This window comes from Penicillium soppii (genome assembly GCF_028829465.1).
Source record: "Penicillium soppii strain IBT 18220 chromosome Unknown utg000004l, whole genome shotgun sequence".
NCBI classification, from domain to species: Eukaryota; Fungi; Ascomycota; class Eurotiomycetes; order Eurotiales; family Aspergillaceae; genus Penicillium; species Penicillium soppii.
The window spans coordinates 1,750,816-1,765,254 of NW_026643234.1; the positions used below are offsets into that span (position 1 = coordinate 1,750,816).

The following is a 14,439-nucleotide window of genomic DNA, read 5'->3' on the forward strand; positions in this document are numbered from 1 at the left end:
AAAGTTTTTAATCTTCTGATCTTTCTGGGGTGCTTTCGGCTCTCTCAGCGGAACTTTCTATCTTTTCGGAATGAGAATTCTTTTGGCGCCCCATTCCGCAAAGCAACAGAAGTAATGGAATTGTAGACAGCAAGATGAAAGCCACCAGTGTGAATGCCCAACCACGACCCATAGCAGTCAGCATAGGGTCAATTGCTGCAGAAGCAGCAGCAGAGAAGAAGGATCGAACCATATTGTTGGCCGCTGTGGCAGCTGCAGGGTTGGCGGTATGTAAGTCTACCAGAAGAGTAGATGTAGAGATGAAACCACCTGTTTGTCCAACGCCGACAAAGAACAGTAGTACCTCAGGGGCAGGAAGTGGCTCCTCAAATTTGAGTACCCAACCAAAAGCCAGCACAGTCACGCTGCCTAAAATAACGAGGGGAATTGTTACCATGCTGCGAGACGTTTCGACGGGGACTGAATCCGCTGTGCCCACGTGTTCAGAGGTTGGATGGCTACACAGTTCAGCTGCCATTCGTTTGTAGTTCCAGTCCAAAAGGCGCCCGGTGATCACAGAGGCCACAATGGAGCCAGTCCCCAGCGTGATGTAGCATAGACCTACTTCAAGCTCGTCCAGGCCATACTGGGCCGTGTAAATTTCTGTGATGGACGAGAGAACGGTCATGTTACCGCCCATAATGACACCGGTTACTAAAAGAACGATGATGGAGTTTGGATGGAACACGAGAATAAGCGGCTTTATAGGGTTAGGGAATCGGAGCTTGTGCTCGATATTCTTGGGCGAACCGCTGCTATCAGATCGGTCGATACTGTCTTCGGAGGAAGCGGCATCATTTTTCACACTTTGGCGTCGGAAGTATTGAATGAAGGGTCGATTCCATGGCTGTGCAGGGGACGAGCCATCACCGACGACGTTTCGAGCTGTTTCAGGGAGAAATAGAAGAAGGGGCAACAGGAATACACCCGATGCAATCGTCAGGAACCAAAAGATAGATCTCCAGCCCAGATACTGGGCTAGTAGACCACCGATAATTGGACCAATAGCGGGACCCATGAAATTTCCAGCCATGACGAAGCCCATCATTGAGCCTCGTTCTTGTTTGGTGCTCACATCGGCCACAGTGGCGGCGGATAAAGCCACGCTACTGCTGATCCCAGAGCTTTGCAAGCACCGCAGTACAATAAGAGCTGTGTAACTATCCTGCAAGGCCAGTCCGACGTTGGAGGCGATATAAATAACAAAACAAATAATGTAAGCGGGTCGACGGCCTGTTCTATCTGCAAAGTCTCCAATGAACATAGGCGCAATTCCTTGGAAGATCTAGTATACAGCCAAGTATCAGTGAGTGACTCCTATCATCGACAGTGCACAAGCTTACCATATAACTTGTGACAGTCAAGTTAATCAAGGAAGTTGACACATTGAGATCATCGGCCAACGTGTTCAGGGCTGGAAAATAAATTTGCGCGGACAAAGAAGAAAAGAGGCCAGCGCCAGCGGCAGTAGCGACAATGTATCGCTTTTTGGCAGCACTGAAGCAACTGTAAGGAGAAGGAGCCTCCAAAAAAGTGGTCTCCGAGCTCATTCTCGGGTCTTTTATGTAGAATACCCAAGGAAGAGTGAATTGGAGTAAATTGTAGCGAAACAATTAATCCAGTGACATTCAGGTTCTCTTCGCCCCCTTTTCCATCTTTTGATTGATCTAAATGAACATTTCATGGAAGCAAAAGATTCTATTTAGAAAAAAAAAAAAAATAATAGTTGACGTAGGAATTGCAGGAAGGCCCACGAGGTTCCACTACTACAGTCAGTAAGGGTTCGATGATGTGATAAAATGAACACGACCTGAATGATCGTCATCTAAAAAATCTTCCAACACAGTGAAAATCATTACTGTGAAGAAAATTGAATGTTCAATATTGTACCTTCCGGCAATTTTGCCGCGGGCGCGTGTTTCGGTTGGGCCTACGGGTTATCGGCCTCAAGGTCCCCGGGGTTCAAGTGGGTTGATATTAAGTTTTAACCCCTGGCCAAACGGACCTTCAGCGTCGTCATATGGGAATTTTAGGACAAGCTCATGGCCCTGGGGCTCCCCTATTAGTGGCCAATCCATGTCCACTGATCTACCCTGATCTACCGACCTGCGTCTACGGTACTAGTAGCAGTAATGCCCGACTGTTTTAACCTCGGGATACTGTGACCCTTGATAATTTTTATCAGATCAATTGATTATACGCTGTATGTGCTCGTTCCCACTCTTATGCCGTGCCATACTCGGGTTATTACTCAATTGGCCCGATGACATGCACCATCGTCAACTTTAATGAATGCCCATACGGAAAAGACGTGAAGAAAAATCAAGCATCGAACTAATAAAAGGCCTGGAAACTTGCAGGCCTAGCCTACAATGCAAAAGACGCGTCTCCGATTGCCACGCCAGGCCTCGACTCAATTGTCTCGGCTCAATTTCGTGGTGATCTGCGATTTCTATTGTGTAATGAGTTCAAATATACTGTAGCCAATAACTCCCCTGATCCGAAAGCTTCTACCAAGTCTTTCTCGACAACACGTTTCTAACGATCTACACTCAACCAGTTTATCAAGCTATAACTGCCACGAATTATGGTTGATCAAAAGATCACACCATGGTGGTCCCAGGTAAAATGATTTTCATAGGCCCGCGCTCGATGCGACATGTGTTTATTCGTGGTAAACTATTGAACTTTGCCAAGAAGATAGACATGACGAAATCTCGTGCAATTCCACTAAGTGAATCCATAGGTATAGATCATAGCAGAAGTGATTCGGAAAGCAATTATGGGGAATCCCGATGCTTTTGTCGGGATCCATTGATCCAGGTCAATAATATTTAAACGAGCAGATTGCCTCAGATCAATCAATCAAGCCAACAGAAAAACTTCCGAAATTCTCAGAGTCCTCTATTCTTCCAGAGCGAACGGTTTCCCAACTAAAAGTTGAATCAAACACAATGGCCCCCCAAAACTTCGATTCCGTGCCAACCGTGACAATCATCGGCGCCGGACCTTGCGGATGTGCCTTTGCAGCAGATCTCGCTAGTCGTGGAAAAGATGTCATGCTGTATGCTCATCCTGACCACCGTGGTGGAACTACCATGATCGAAAATAATGATGGGTGGCTCAATGCAGATGGCGAGATCAGTGGCAGATATCAGATCAAGACAACCAGTGATCTATATCTCGCCATTCGCCACTCTACTTTCCTTGTTACTACAGTCCCTTCATACGGACAAGATACTATTTTGACTTTGTTGAGTCAGTTCGATCTCCGGAAGCACACTCTGATTATCAACGTCGGCAACTTCTTCTATCTCTCCGCTCGCCAAAAGGTCAATGCCCATGCGATCCTTGAAACCGATATATCCCCCTATGCCGTTCGTATCACGGGTGACACAGTCTTTGTCAAGGGATGCAAGAAGAGTCTCTCCATCTGGGTTGAGCCACCCACCACACAAGTCGAGAGGCTTGACCCCCAATCTGAGCTCGGCCTCCGCCACCAGGTTGAGTCGATCTTTTCCCTGAAGTTGAACTGGTGCACCAACCTCCTCGAGGTGGGACTTAACAATGTCAACCCAGTTGTGCATTGCCCTGCTGCACTTATGAACGCGGGTTGGATCGAAGCCACCAAAGGCGACTTTTTCTTCTATGCTCAAGGAATGTCCCCATCGGTCTCCCGTGTGACGGAGAAGCTGGACCTGGAGCGTCTCGCCATTGCCCACGCGTACGGTCTGCAAATCACCCCCATTACAGCATATATGAACCAGAATTATAGCAACCCCCGACAATACGCCGACTATCATGATTTCGCATCGGGATCTGTCGTTCACAACAAGACCAAGAGTTCCCCGAGCTCCTTGAACCACCGCTATCTGCTCGAGGACATCCTATACGGATTGGTCCCATGGTATGAGCTTGGCACAAAGGTTGGTCTGACTTCGCCGACGATCAGAGCTCTCATTGAGATGGCCCAAGTTGTCAGCGGGTTTGATTACTTCGAAAACGGAAGGACCCTCAATGCCGCAGGACTGGGTGATGCCACTAAGGATCAAGTGCTCAATGCCTTGGGTGGTCCAGTGGAGAAGCCTCCCGTGCACACAATTTCCGACTCTTCCGTTGACAATATGTTGGAATCTCATGCTCCACTACAGACGGCTCAAGTCGCTGCTTGAGAACGTGCGCGATAATCCCTTTTCTTGAACCTATTATACCTCTGGACTTTCGTATTGATGTTTGATTTGCTCATTTCTGTTTATAATATCACCAGTCGAAGTTCCAGCGCTGGCGGGGGAGGTGAAATAAACACACAAAAGCATATATCGAAGATTTTGAAAACGACATTGTTGCGAATCATAGAGTACACATCACTAATACATAGCTGGATACATACAAAATTACAAATACATCGAAGCCTCAAAGGCTCTACGGAGTTGGTTCTAGCACTCTAAGTTACCTAACGATTGCTCTTTGGTTGCTACCTTGCCTCAAGGCCGAGTGATGGTCAAATATACGAGATTTGTTGGTGTTCTAAACAACATCCATTGTTCGCGGTTTCACCATCTCACAGGGGATGGATGACCCACATGCCTGATCATTTGCTAAATCTTTATTATGCTGAATTACATTCACATGCCTTCCGAGAGAATCGGGAAAGGGTCGAAAAATATTGGGGAACGTGGCGAAGTGCTTCCGCGAGATATACACCATATTATGTGCAGTTGTATTGTTGAAGGAACCCTCGGTTGAAGATATACTTCGAATGCAGAGCTATGACGGGGGAAAACATTGAAATTCGAGTATAATAATGTACATGTTCGATATCCCTCATAGTAAATCAATCCAATCAATCCAATGTTAGTTCTAATACACTCCACCAGATTTGAGATAGCTTGTATAGACCACGAACTTCGCTCGCTGAATATAATTGGTCCAACCGGGAAACTGGGCCATAGCCGTCATCAAAATCCGCTCTCCAGGGTTGATCTCTGTAATCCACTTAAGCGGTTCAGGCCTCGGTCTTCGATGATCAGGGTGGACCGTTGTGACAGTCTCTTCGATTTCATCATTTGTGCTTTCGTCTGTGCTCACACGAGAAGTTCTTACTCCAGTTACACTACACCATGTTATGCGATGCTTGTGCCAATTATTTCTTGCATGAACATTCCGCAAGATGATCGGCCCCAAAATTCGACTGGCCGATCCCTGGAATGGCCCGGGACTGCACTCGCGGCTAGCGTCAAACCAAGTATAAGAGCATTCATATGTTCCATGTACGTGGTGGTCGTTACTGAAACCCTGATCGTGGCTGACGACTTCGTATTCGATACGCCTCACGGGGTGGTGAGGGTTTCCTATGATTGGAGCGCTTCGCAGGTAGACCATTGTGTCACCGTCGAAATTTGTGGCGTGTTTTGACTCATAGCGTTCGGTCTTTCTGACAATCCAGTACTCTGCGAGATCCAATATATTGGAAATCAGAGGTTGAGGGAGCTTGTCTGCCGATGCCTTTTTGAGATAGAAGTACGCTTTGAACTGGTCAACTGGCTGCTCAGGAGAATATTGTTCGATCATTCCCGTTGTGTCAAAAATGGTGAAGCCCTCGGGGATTTGTGCTCCCGCACCCAAGAGCAATTTGATTGCCCCTGATGCCTGCCACTCATTCGCAACAACGAGTGCGGTTCGACCATCGGAATCTTTAGCCTCGATGTCAATGTCCGACTCAGATTGAAGGAGTATCTTGATCACTTGATCAAGATCTCCTTCACAGGCAAGGTGGAGAGCGGTCTTCTCGTCGTCATTCTTGGCATTGATATTTGCGCCCTTTTCAAGGAGGTATTCCACAATCTCTGACTGACCTCTGTCGGCCGCTCCAACAAGAGGTGTATTTCCCGATTTGTCTCTCGCCTCCAACGTCGAAGATCCCGCAGGATAACCGAGAATTACTTTAACAGTTTCAACCGAGCCACTGTAGGCTGCATGATGAAGAGCCGTGTAATTGCGGAAATCCGAGGAACAAGCTTCGGGGTGGCGAGCTAGCAGCATATCTGCGACCATCGGTTGTCCGAAATGAGCAGCCAAGGTAAGTGCCCCCGCGACAGTCCCGGGCTCACTAGCTAGCAAGGTTCCATTGTTCCAATTCAGGAAAAGCTCAGTGAGCTCCACGTGGCCGTGCAAAAGGGCCATTTCCATTGGGATCATCGACCACCCATCTTCACTAGTAGCGAATTGGACTCCGTATTTAGACTGTAGCAGAACTTCGCAAATGCTTACATGGCCTCCCTCAGCAGCATTGTGCATAGGATTTCTCCAAAAGTCGTCTCTAAGCTCGTGAAGATCTTCGCTGAGCTCATAGTGGTCCAAAGCACGCAATAGCTCAACCATCACATCCTTGTGTCCCCACATCGCAGCAGCACGAAAGGGAGTAGTCGATGAATGCCCCCGCATCAATAGAGTCTTCAGTTCTTTGTCGGCGGAAAGTAGCTTAGGAATGATAGCACTGTTGCCAGTAAGAGACGCGATTAACAGGGGCGTATGATCGAAATGAGCTGCAGTTCTAACATCGGGGCCATAATCCAGTATGATCTCAGCGGAGAGGTCACGCCTGTAAACCAAAGCCATATGTAATGGTGCAAAAAGCTCGTATCCTTTCTGATTCAAAACGTCGCCGACAGAGGACTGGCTCAACAAGATCTTCAAAGTCTTTTCATGCTGACCAAGGGCAGCCCAGTGCAAAACATTGCCAACGAAGTGGTCAAAAGATTCCGCTATTACCCCTGGTCTACTGGAAATCAGATCAACCAAGAGAAAGTCCAATCCGAAGTAGGCCAAGATGTTGATCAATTTGATGGAGCGATCATTGCGCGCGAGGTCATCTCCCATTTCAGCACCATCAACTCCTGCCACGCCACACAAAAGAGTACGAACTGCAAATGTAGATTGTAGTCTGAGGTTGAAGAACTGTCTGACCGACTTTTCGACGGAAGATTTGGCCTCAACGCTATCCGCACGTCTAGCATGTAGGCCCCAGAAAAGGGCTGCATACTCCAGGAACGGGTAGCTAGACACAGTTTTGTTGAAGGACGTGGTGTGGATTTCTTTAGTTTCTGTACAGAAAATTGACAAGGAGAGGTAGTGAATGCAAGACTTGGCGATTGTCAAATCGGCACCCGGGAACTTTGTCAGCTTGATGGAATCGACGTACTCTTGCGCGGTAGAGTGCACAAATTGTATTCTTCCGGACAGATTTTCAACTGTGACAAGACCAGCGCAAGTAGAGATAAGAAGCTCCTCTGGAATTAGATCATCAAATTCCAGGTCTGTATCCCCTTCCTGCAATGTTAAGATGCATTGTAAATCTTTCATTGTCAATGGTCTTTGTGCATGAGAGATCCATAGGATGATTTTCTCTCCGAGTTCGCGATCTTCACGAGTTTGATCACGGATGCGAGAGAACGCCCCATCGTAAGTATCGGAGATAGCATTTTCTCCTTCTGGCAGGTTCCTTAGATCAGCCCTCATCTCCTTAACAGTGTGCTTAGATGCCAAAGAATTCAGGTGAAGCTTGACAAGTAGAAACCTATGGCGATGCATCAGTGAAGGTCCGTCTATTAAACTATAGTTGATACCCACATCCCATCAGCCTTCTTTGTAATGGTGCTCCTGATCTCTTCTTTGAGTTTGTGATTATTTTCAACTTTGGAGCGAAGCTTTGAGACAGATTCTAAGCGACCGTTGATATAGTCCGTGATATCCTTGTCTCTTGCTCGGATTTCCAACTGAGGAACTTTGCGGAAATAAGAATTGTTTTCCTTCGGTATGCGTGACGTGATCAGCAAGTTCTTCTTTGCGGGCAGTTGTCTCAAAAGATAAATCAGCGAGTCCCGACTTTCGTTGTGAAGCTCATCGAGAGCATCTAGCAGAATAAAGACCCGCGAGTATTTAGCCATTTCATCCGAAAGCATTTTGACCACAGCATCGGTTGTCGGAATGACTCCTCTTTTGATATATGTTGTCTCTAGATTTTCGCATTCAACTTCACTGAGAACCCGTTTTTGCATCAGTTGTCTCCAGAGCGACAGAATCATGTTCTCTGCACTTTGATTCGGCCGGTCCTTGTAGTCGCAGAAGGCAAAAAGCACCACTTCATCGCTTTTGAAGAACTTTTCCTGAAGATAGTTTACTGCAATAGCAAGCAAGATTGTTTTTCCCGCTCCTGGAATGCCTGGACACCAAAGGGTCTGCCCTTCTTTCCCTGCCCAGCTCTGAAAGTTTTCCGCTTCCAGAAACCACTGGCCCGTCTTCTTGTGTCTGGCAGAGAACACGTCCTTGTACCGCGCGGAAAAATCGCTCTTCGCGAGAAATTGCACTATTCTCTCATGTCTCTCTTTATTCTCCAAAATCTTTCGTTGAGCACCTGGGCGGTTTGAGCCAGCCTTTCGGCTTTCAATCAGTGGTTTCCAATTTGTGAACATCTCGTTAATTTGAGAAGAGACTGTCAGGAAGGATCGATCCTGAGGACCAGAAAATTTGTTGATTTTGAAATGATCAGTGTTCAGGTGAAACTTGTGCGGCCCTAAAGCCCCAGCAGACTCTTCATCAACAACCTGGAGTTTGAAATTAGAATTTAGGCAACCAAGAGAGTGGCTTATTGATACATACCAGTTCCTTCCAAATCCCTGTGAGCCCTATCTTCTTGCCGTAATCTGTCTCTTTGCGCTCAATGAATGCACAAAATGGGATCGTGTTTCTTTCGAGAAGTCGCTGGAAACCATTGATCTTGTCCAATAGGACAGGGTCCCCGTAATGGAGGTCCCTGATAATTCCGCTATCGGACCCAGCTAATTGTAAGACGTTGGTGACAAGAGAAGCCATCTCTTGGATTTTGGATCCCTTGAATGGGCAGCCTAGAAATATAAGGCCAACAGTGACTTCAACCATGTATTTAAACTTCGGCTCGGAATCAGAGTACAGAAGACCCTATATTGAACTAAGTCAATACGAGTGAAGAGCTAGAATCCAGGGAAGGTATATACTCACATGTTGAATGACATTGCCGCCGAGACTATGCCCAACAAAAATGAGTGGCCTATCACTCATGCCCTTGCGAAAATCATGAACGGCATTTACTAACTCCTCGCCACAAATTTGAAGCCGTGTCTTGGATGCATTTTTGTGCCATCTAGACTCATAATTATAGGCCAAAATTCTTGCCTTGGGTACAATTCCAGGCAGCATGTTGCTGTCCTTTAACCAGTTGACTAACCGGGGCTTGCCATTAGGCTGGCGGGTGTCTTCTTTCCAAGTCCATGACCAATCTACTTGGGACCCAAGGCCATGGACAGCGACAATACTGTTAATTGAATCAGTAACATGATTTTTTTTTACACACGACAATACTCACTCGACCTCTGCTTCATCTGTCTCAGGGGTGTTGGAATCAGGATACAAAATATCGATAGGAGGTCGGTTCTCAAACTCCTATGTTGTTGTCAGCGACCGAAAATTTGTCCAAATAAAACACTATCACTGACATGGCGTTCGTCTGTGGAGAGCTCCTCAGACTTAATACTGTCAGCTTTTCGTGAGAAAGGACGTTTATAAGAGTACCAAACGCAAATTAAAACGACGACTCCGACCAAAGAGATGCGCTCGCGAACACCGAATTCCATCATTCCTTGGTATCAGTCTCAAAAGAGTCGAGTCTGAAGACCAAGGGTTAATTGTGGATGGTGCAATTATAAGTTGCCAAACAAAAAACAAAAGCAAAGCAACATCCCGGGCTTACATATTAATTCAAATCTGAGGCTGACAACCCAAGATGGCTTCGCATCGCAAATACTTTCAAATAATTTTTATGACATTGGGGGCGATGGATTCTGATAGGAGAAATAAGCACACCATGCAGCAATGACTCCAATCATTTCCAGTTTTAGCGCGTGGCTTGCATATTCACGAGGGTATTAGCCAATCCACGAACAGTGGCGCTAAGACGCGGGATCAGCTTCATTTACCCGTTCAACAAGTTGATTGCGCTTATGTGATGCGTCTTCGATTGTATCTAAGCCTTCAGGGCTGTACAAGATCCACGGTTATAATTAGAAATCTTCAAGGAAATGAATTGCGTGCCAAAAACAATCTTATCTTGCCATTGGGTCGACGGGTCGGGCCGAGTCAAGAGTCAAGATTTGTGATAAGAACTGTTCATTAAGCCAGTTGCCAAGACCTATCATAGATGACCTACAAGGAAAGCTTGGCCCCATTGAACAAGTCTAGCTAGCTCTGCGCGTTCTCACCGATCCCTTCCCACTCCACCCCTTTGGCAGACTCAACCCAATTATACCAGTTCACTTCCCCGTCGATCTCCATATAGCAATCAGCCGGTTCTTGGACAAAATTTGCGAAATCCATCGGTTTGCTCGCGTCAAACCACATCCGAGAAGAAATGCCTGGGTCGCCGTATTCTGGTGCTGGAGCCGTTGAAAAGTGGTTGCTTAGTGGGATAAACGGGTGCTCTGGTTCAAACCCGACACTTGTATCGGAGGTCATGATAGGAGCATCGGCTTTAGACCATAGCGCGCCCGGAAGATTTCCTTGCTCAGCCATGAAAGATGATTCAAACCCACTAGCAGGTAAATTCGTAGCAAAGTTTGGGTGACCAAATCCAGATGTAACTGTGATATCCCTCGGATTATTTTGACTAAGTACCAGTTCGCGCCACCGTTCGAGAAACAGATCTGCGGAGTTCGAGCCAGGTGGAAACGGCCCAGAGCTTGTCGGAATCGGCAGACTTTGGTAATCTTTCTCCAGCAGTTGGACAGCATCGGGGTCACGTCCTAGACGCTCAAGCTCCATTTGCCGATGTTTACGAGCCTTTCCCATCAGTTTTCGCAAAGGAATCCAGATGCGTAGATTTTTATCCATGTGAGACTGGTTTGGTATCAGCCAGACGCTGTGAAGGCATACCCAAGCTCTCTCTGAAATAGGCGACCACGGACGTCGGGAGGTTTCTATCAACATGTAGACAATTGAGTACCAATGGGTGTACGTTTGGAAAGCCCAGCGCCAGTTTCGACATGCTTGTTCGTTGTTGAGAGCATGGTTGTATTCCGCAACTTCGATCCCGGAGATCAACAGTCGCGCTCTGAGCTCATCCGAGAACTCCTTAGAAGAGGAGAAGAGAAGTGGCAAGTAGACTAGCAATGTCATCTTTGCCACCGTGAGTCTGGCAACTATCACCAAAGTCCAGTGGACAAGGTTTCCTGATTCTTTCGAGAACTGAAGGAAATCTCGTTCCGCCCGTTGGTACATCTCGTTCAGCAATCGACCTTGCTCTTCTGGACTCGGAGCTTTGTCCTTGAAACCATGGGCCATCATCTGCCGCGTCACGTCGCACATTCCAAATGAGACACGCGCAACAGACATATCGCTCAGGCCGTCATGTTCTTGGGGCGCTTGCTTGAATTCAGGGTCCAAATCGCCATCATTGAGATTCAGGGGAATTCTAGTATCAAAGCTAGCGCTTGGGATAGTGTAGTCGGTTCCTTGGTCTTCCGATGCCCTTATATCCAATAGACACAAGACCCACCATACTCTTCGTCTAATTTCGATCTCATATGGAGTGAGATGATCAAAATGTGATCCATCGCGGTGTAGCCCTAGAGCTTGGCCCATTCGGATTGCCAACCCGGTCATCATCCATACAAACCTTGGGCTGTCATGCCGGCGCACCAGGGCAAGAAAGATAGAAAATGCCTGTACCAATACCAAATCCGGTACGTTGAGAAAGTCAGCTCTTGCAAGAGCATGCTCCAGGCCTTGGCGGTATCTGAGATTAAGCTGGGCTTTTGTGGCGCCAAAGTTAAGTATTACCTGGTGAAACCAAAGAATAAGCATTGGCGCCATGGAAATGGACTAGCTCAACCACGCTAAACATGAACTTACATCGTCTTCTTCCATTGAAGTTATAGCTGCGTAGTAAATAGAGAACATCAAGGCTTCATGGGCTGGGGCGAGCCCCTTCATGTCACGGCCGCGCCAGTCGCGAACCATCTTTCTGATGGTTGGAAGATGAACGACTTGAATAATCATGTTCACATTTTCAGAGAACACATCTAGAAGGAATGGGATTTGGGAGGGTAGTGGATGGGTCTCGCTGAGATTGGGGGAATAAGAACTCAAATTGTGCCCAAACAAGAATCCATGGCGCGCGGCAGGAGTTTGTTCAAGCTCCTGAGTAGAGGGAGTTTTCTCCGGCAATGAATCATCATCGGAGGTCTCATAATCACCCGAAGGAAACCCGTGGGCACTATCAAGCTACGACCGATGTTAGTTGCCTATAGATTCAGCGCGAGAGACTCAGGCTAACCAACCTCGTCATTAACACGAGACCAGAACCCACTACTGACATAGCGACTTCGATTAGAATCCTCTAGCACCAATCTCCCAAGCCGACTCTGCACGTTATCGGATCCAGAAGAAGGGTTTGGTTGTCGATTATGCGTGGAGTCCTGGGGGGAGCCGATCCCGGACGAACCTCCCGCAGCCGACTTAGCTTGTTCCAACTGGCTGCTCAACTCTTTCACAAGGTTCTCAAGAGTATGAAGTCTCTCCATTACCCCATCAGCTATCGGATCGGCTTGAGACGTCTGTGGGTTGGATGACGGGCTGTTGCGGTCGAGACGGCGAGCCCATCTTGGCGGGCGGTCCGTCGGTGGAAACACACAGGCGATGTTGGCGCGACGGCAATTAGAGCAAGGCGCTCGCTTGTCGCAGCGAACTTTACGGCTTCGGCATACGACGCAGCTGCGCAGCTTTGGTTCATTTCTGCCTGAGGCGTCAATTCTCGCGTGTTTCTCGGCCCCCGAGACCGACGCGACCGCGCCGTCTGTTACAGAGGGGCCTTGCGACATGCTAACATGTGAGTGCACTTCTTCGTGTGGCTGCGTTATCAATATTGGATAGATTCAATAATTCTTCATCCTCAACTTTGTCAACTTTGTCGACTTTGTCACTTCATTTGATGACATGGCGATCTTGCGGAAAAAGTTGACGACTTGACAATTCGAATTAGGAATAGCGGGAGTGACAGCCAACGAGAAAGCGCCTCACAATTCGGATCCCGTTTCCAATGCTGACAGCGAGAAATGAGCGAGTCTTAGCGGCATTCGAGTTAAAGTCTGACTCCAAAATGTGTATTAAAAAGGGAAATTCGCTCCCAAGCAGCTGGGAAAAAAAGAAGAGATAGAAACATTGCAATCAAACATTATATTGAACCTTCAAGCCAACTCCAACATCACGAACAACTACAATGTCTTCCGACAAAGTCGTCGCTTTTCTCGGTGCCAGCACGGGCATTGGCCTATCCGCCCTCAAGCACACCCTCGCTGCCGGTCATCAATGCATCGCACTGTGCCGGGATCCTTCAAAACTCATCAAAATTTTCCCATCGGAGTCAACTCCAAATCTCAAAGTCATCAAAGGGAACGCACACGATGTAGCGGCCGTATCGCAGTGCATCCAAGCCGATGGTCGCATCGTTGACGTGATCGTAACCACCATCGGCGCCAAACCCATTCCTCACAAAATGACCGTCGACGACCCGGACGTCTGCAAGAAAGGAGCGGCGACTCTCCTCGATGCGCTCGCCCAACTTAGAAGCAGCGGTATCAAAGGCAGTCCCTACATCATTGCTTGCAGTACCGCAGGTTTTTCTCGGTTCGGCCGTGATATTCCTCTTGCTATGAGGCCTATATATGCTCTATTTGTTAGGGTTCCCGGGGCAGACAAGGTGGTTATGGAAGACCGGTTTGCGAATAGCGGTGAAAAGTTCACGATTGTTCGTCCGAGCCACCTTGGTGATGGCGAGTCTAGCAAGACTATCCGTGTGGGAATTGAGGATCCCAAGACTGGCCCAGTGTCTAATGTCACTGGGTATAGCATCTCAAGGGAGGATGCCGGGAAGTGGCTGGCGGAGAATCTTGTCCTGCAAATGGACACGAAGTATTTGAACAAGAATGTGTTGATCACGTATTGATAGACAGCCATCGATACTGATGTGGATATGGAATTGGACATGGAATTATTATGCGGAGGGTTCGATTTGTGTTGGCTAAAGATGATATATTGTAATAAGTGGAATCTAACCATGAAATTTCTCGTTTACTCATTACATTGCTATTGCCCACTATTTCTGTAACATTTGTTTTATTGAATGAGCCTGGGATCGGGCTAAAGCAGCCTGCGATATGTTTCGATATTCTGCTCTTATTACGTTCTGGTTTCCGAAAAGCTGGCTCCGCTGTCTTTCTGGGCTGAGATTATGCAGGATGCATCAACGCCTATCCCTAGAAGTACTTAACTTTTGGCCTGGAAGCACAACAGACCTGCCTCCTTTTAGGCCCC

The 14,439-nt window shown here is 47.4% G+C and overlaps 6 protein-coding genes across 6 annotated transcripts; 2 read left to right on the forward strand and 4 right to left on the reverse strand.

Annotated features, from left to right (window-relative positions):
- Positions 1-7: 7 nt before the first annotated feature.
- On the reverse strand, positions 8-1,589 carry N7529_004072 (Major facilitator superfamily domain general substrate transporter; the record flags this gene model as incomplete). The annotated part of the gene is made up of 2 exons (XM_057239599.1): positions 8-1,324; positions 1,383-1,589. 2 exons carry the CDS (start codon positions 1,587-1,589, stop codon positions 8-10), a joined length of 1,524 nt encoding a protein of 507 aa, XP_057098894.1.
- A 1,404-nt stretch (positions 1,590-2,993) lies between these two features.
- Positions 2,994-4,211, forward strand: N7529_004073 (NAD/NADP octopine/nopaline dehydrogenase family protein; the record flags this gene model as incomplete). Its single annotated transcript, XM_057239600.1, has 1 exon — positions 2,994-4,211. The coding sequence occupies one exon, from the start codon at positions 2,994-2,996 to the stop codon at positions 4,209-4,211; it is 1,218 nt and encodes a 405-aa protein (XP_057098895.1).
- Positions 4,212-4,899: 688 nt separating this feature from the next.
- On the reverse strand, positions 4,900-8,910 carry N7529_004074 (uncharacterized protein; the record flags this gene model as incomplete). The annotated part of the gene is made up of 3 exons (XM_057239601.1): positions 4,900-7,599; positions 7,665-8,642; positions 8,698-8,910. The coding sequence occupies 3 exons, from the start codon at positions 8,908-8,910 to the stop codon at positions 4,900-4,902; spliced, it is 3,891 nt and encodes a 1,296-aa protein (XP_057098896.1).
- Positions 8,911-9,435: 525 nt separating this feature from the next.
- N7529_004075 (uncharacterized protein) lies at positions 9,436-9,707 on the reverse strand (the record flags this gene model as incomplete). The annotated part of the gene is made up of 2 exons (XM_057239602.1): positions 9,436-9,516; positions 9,570-9,707. 2 exons carry the CDS (start codon positions 9,705-9,707, stop codon positions 9,436-9,438), a joined length of 219 nt encoding a protein of 72 aa, XP_057098897.1.
- A 604-nt stretch (positions 9,708-10,311) lies between these two features.
- Positions 10,312-12,947, reverse strand: N7529_004076 (uncharacterized protein; the record flags this gene model as incomplete). Its single annotated transcript, XM_057239603.1, has 3 exons — positions 10,312-11,907; positions 11,980-12,351; positions 12,408-12,947. The coding sequence occupies 3 exons, from the start codon at positions 12,945-12,947 to the stop codon at positions 10,312-10,314; spliced, it is 2,508 nt and encodes an 835-aa protein (XP_057098898.1).
- Positions 12,948-13,345: 398 nt separating this feature from the next.
- Positions 13,346-14,071, forward strand: N7529_004077 (NAD(P)-dependent oxidoreductase; the record flags this gene model as incomplete). Its single annotated transcript, XM_057239604.1, has 1 exon — positions 13,346-14,071. One exon carries the CDS (start codon positions 13,346-13,348, stop codon positions 14,069-14,071), a length of 726 nt encoding a protein of 241 aa, XP_057098899.1.
- Positions 14,072-14,439: the final 368 nt, after the last annotated feature.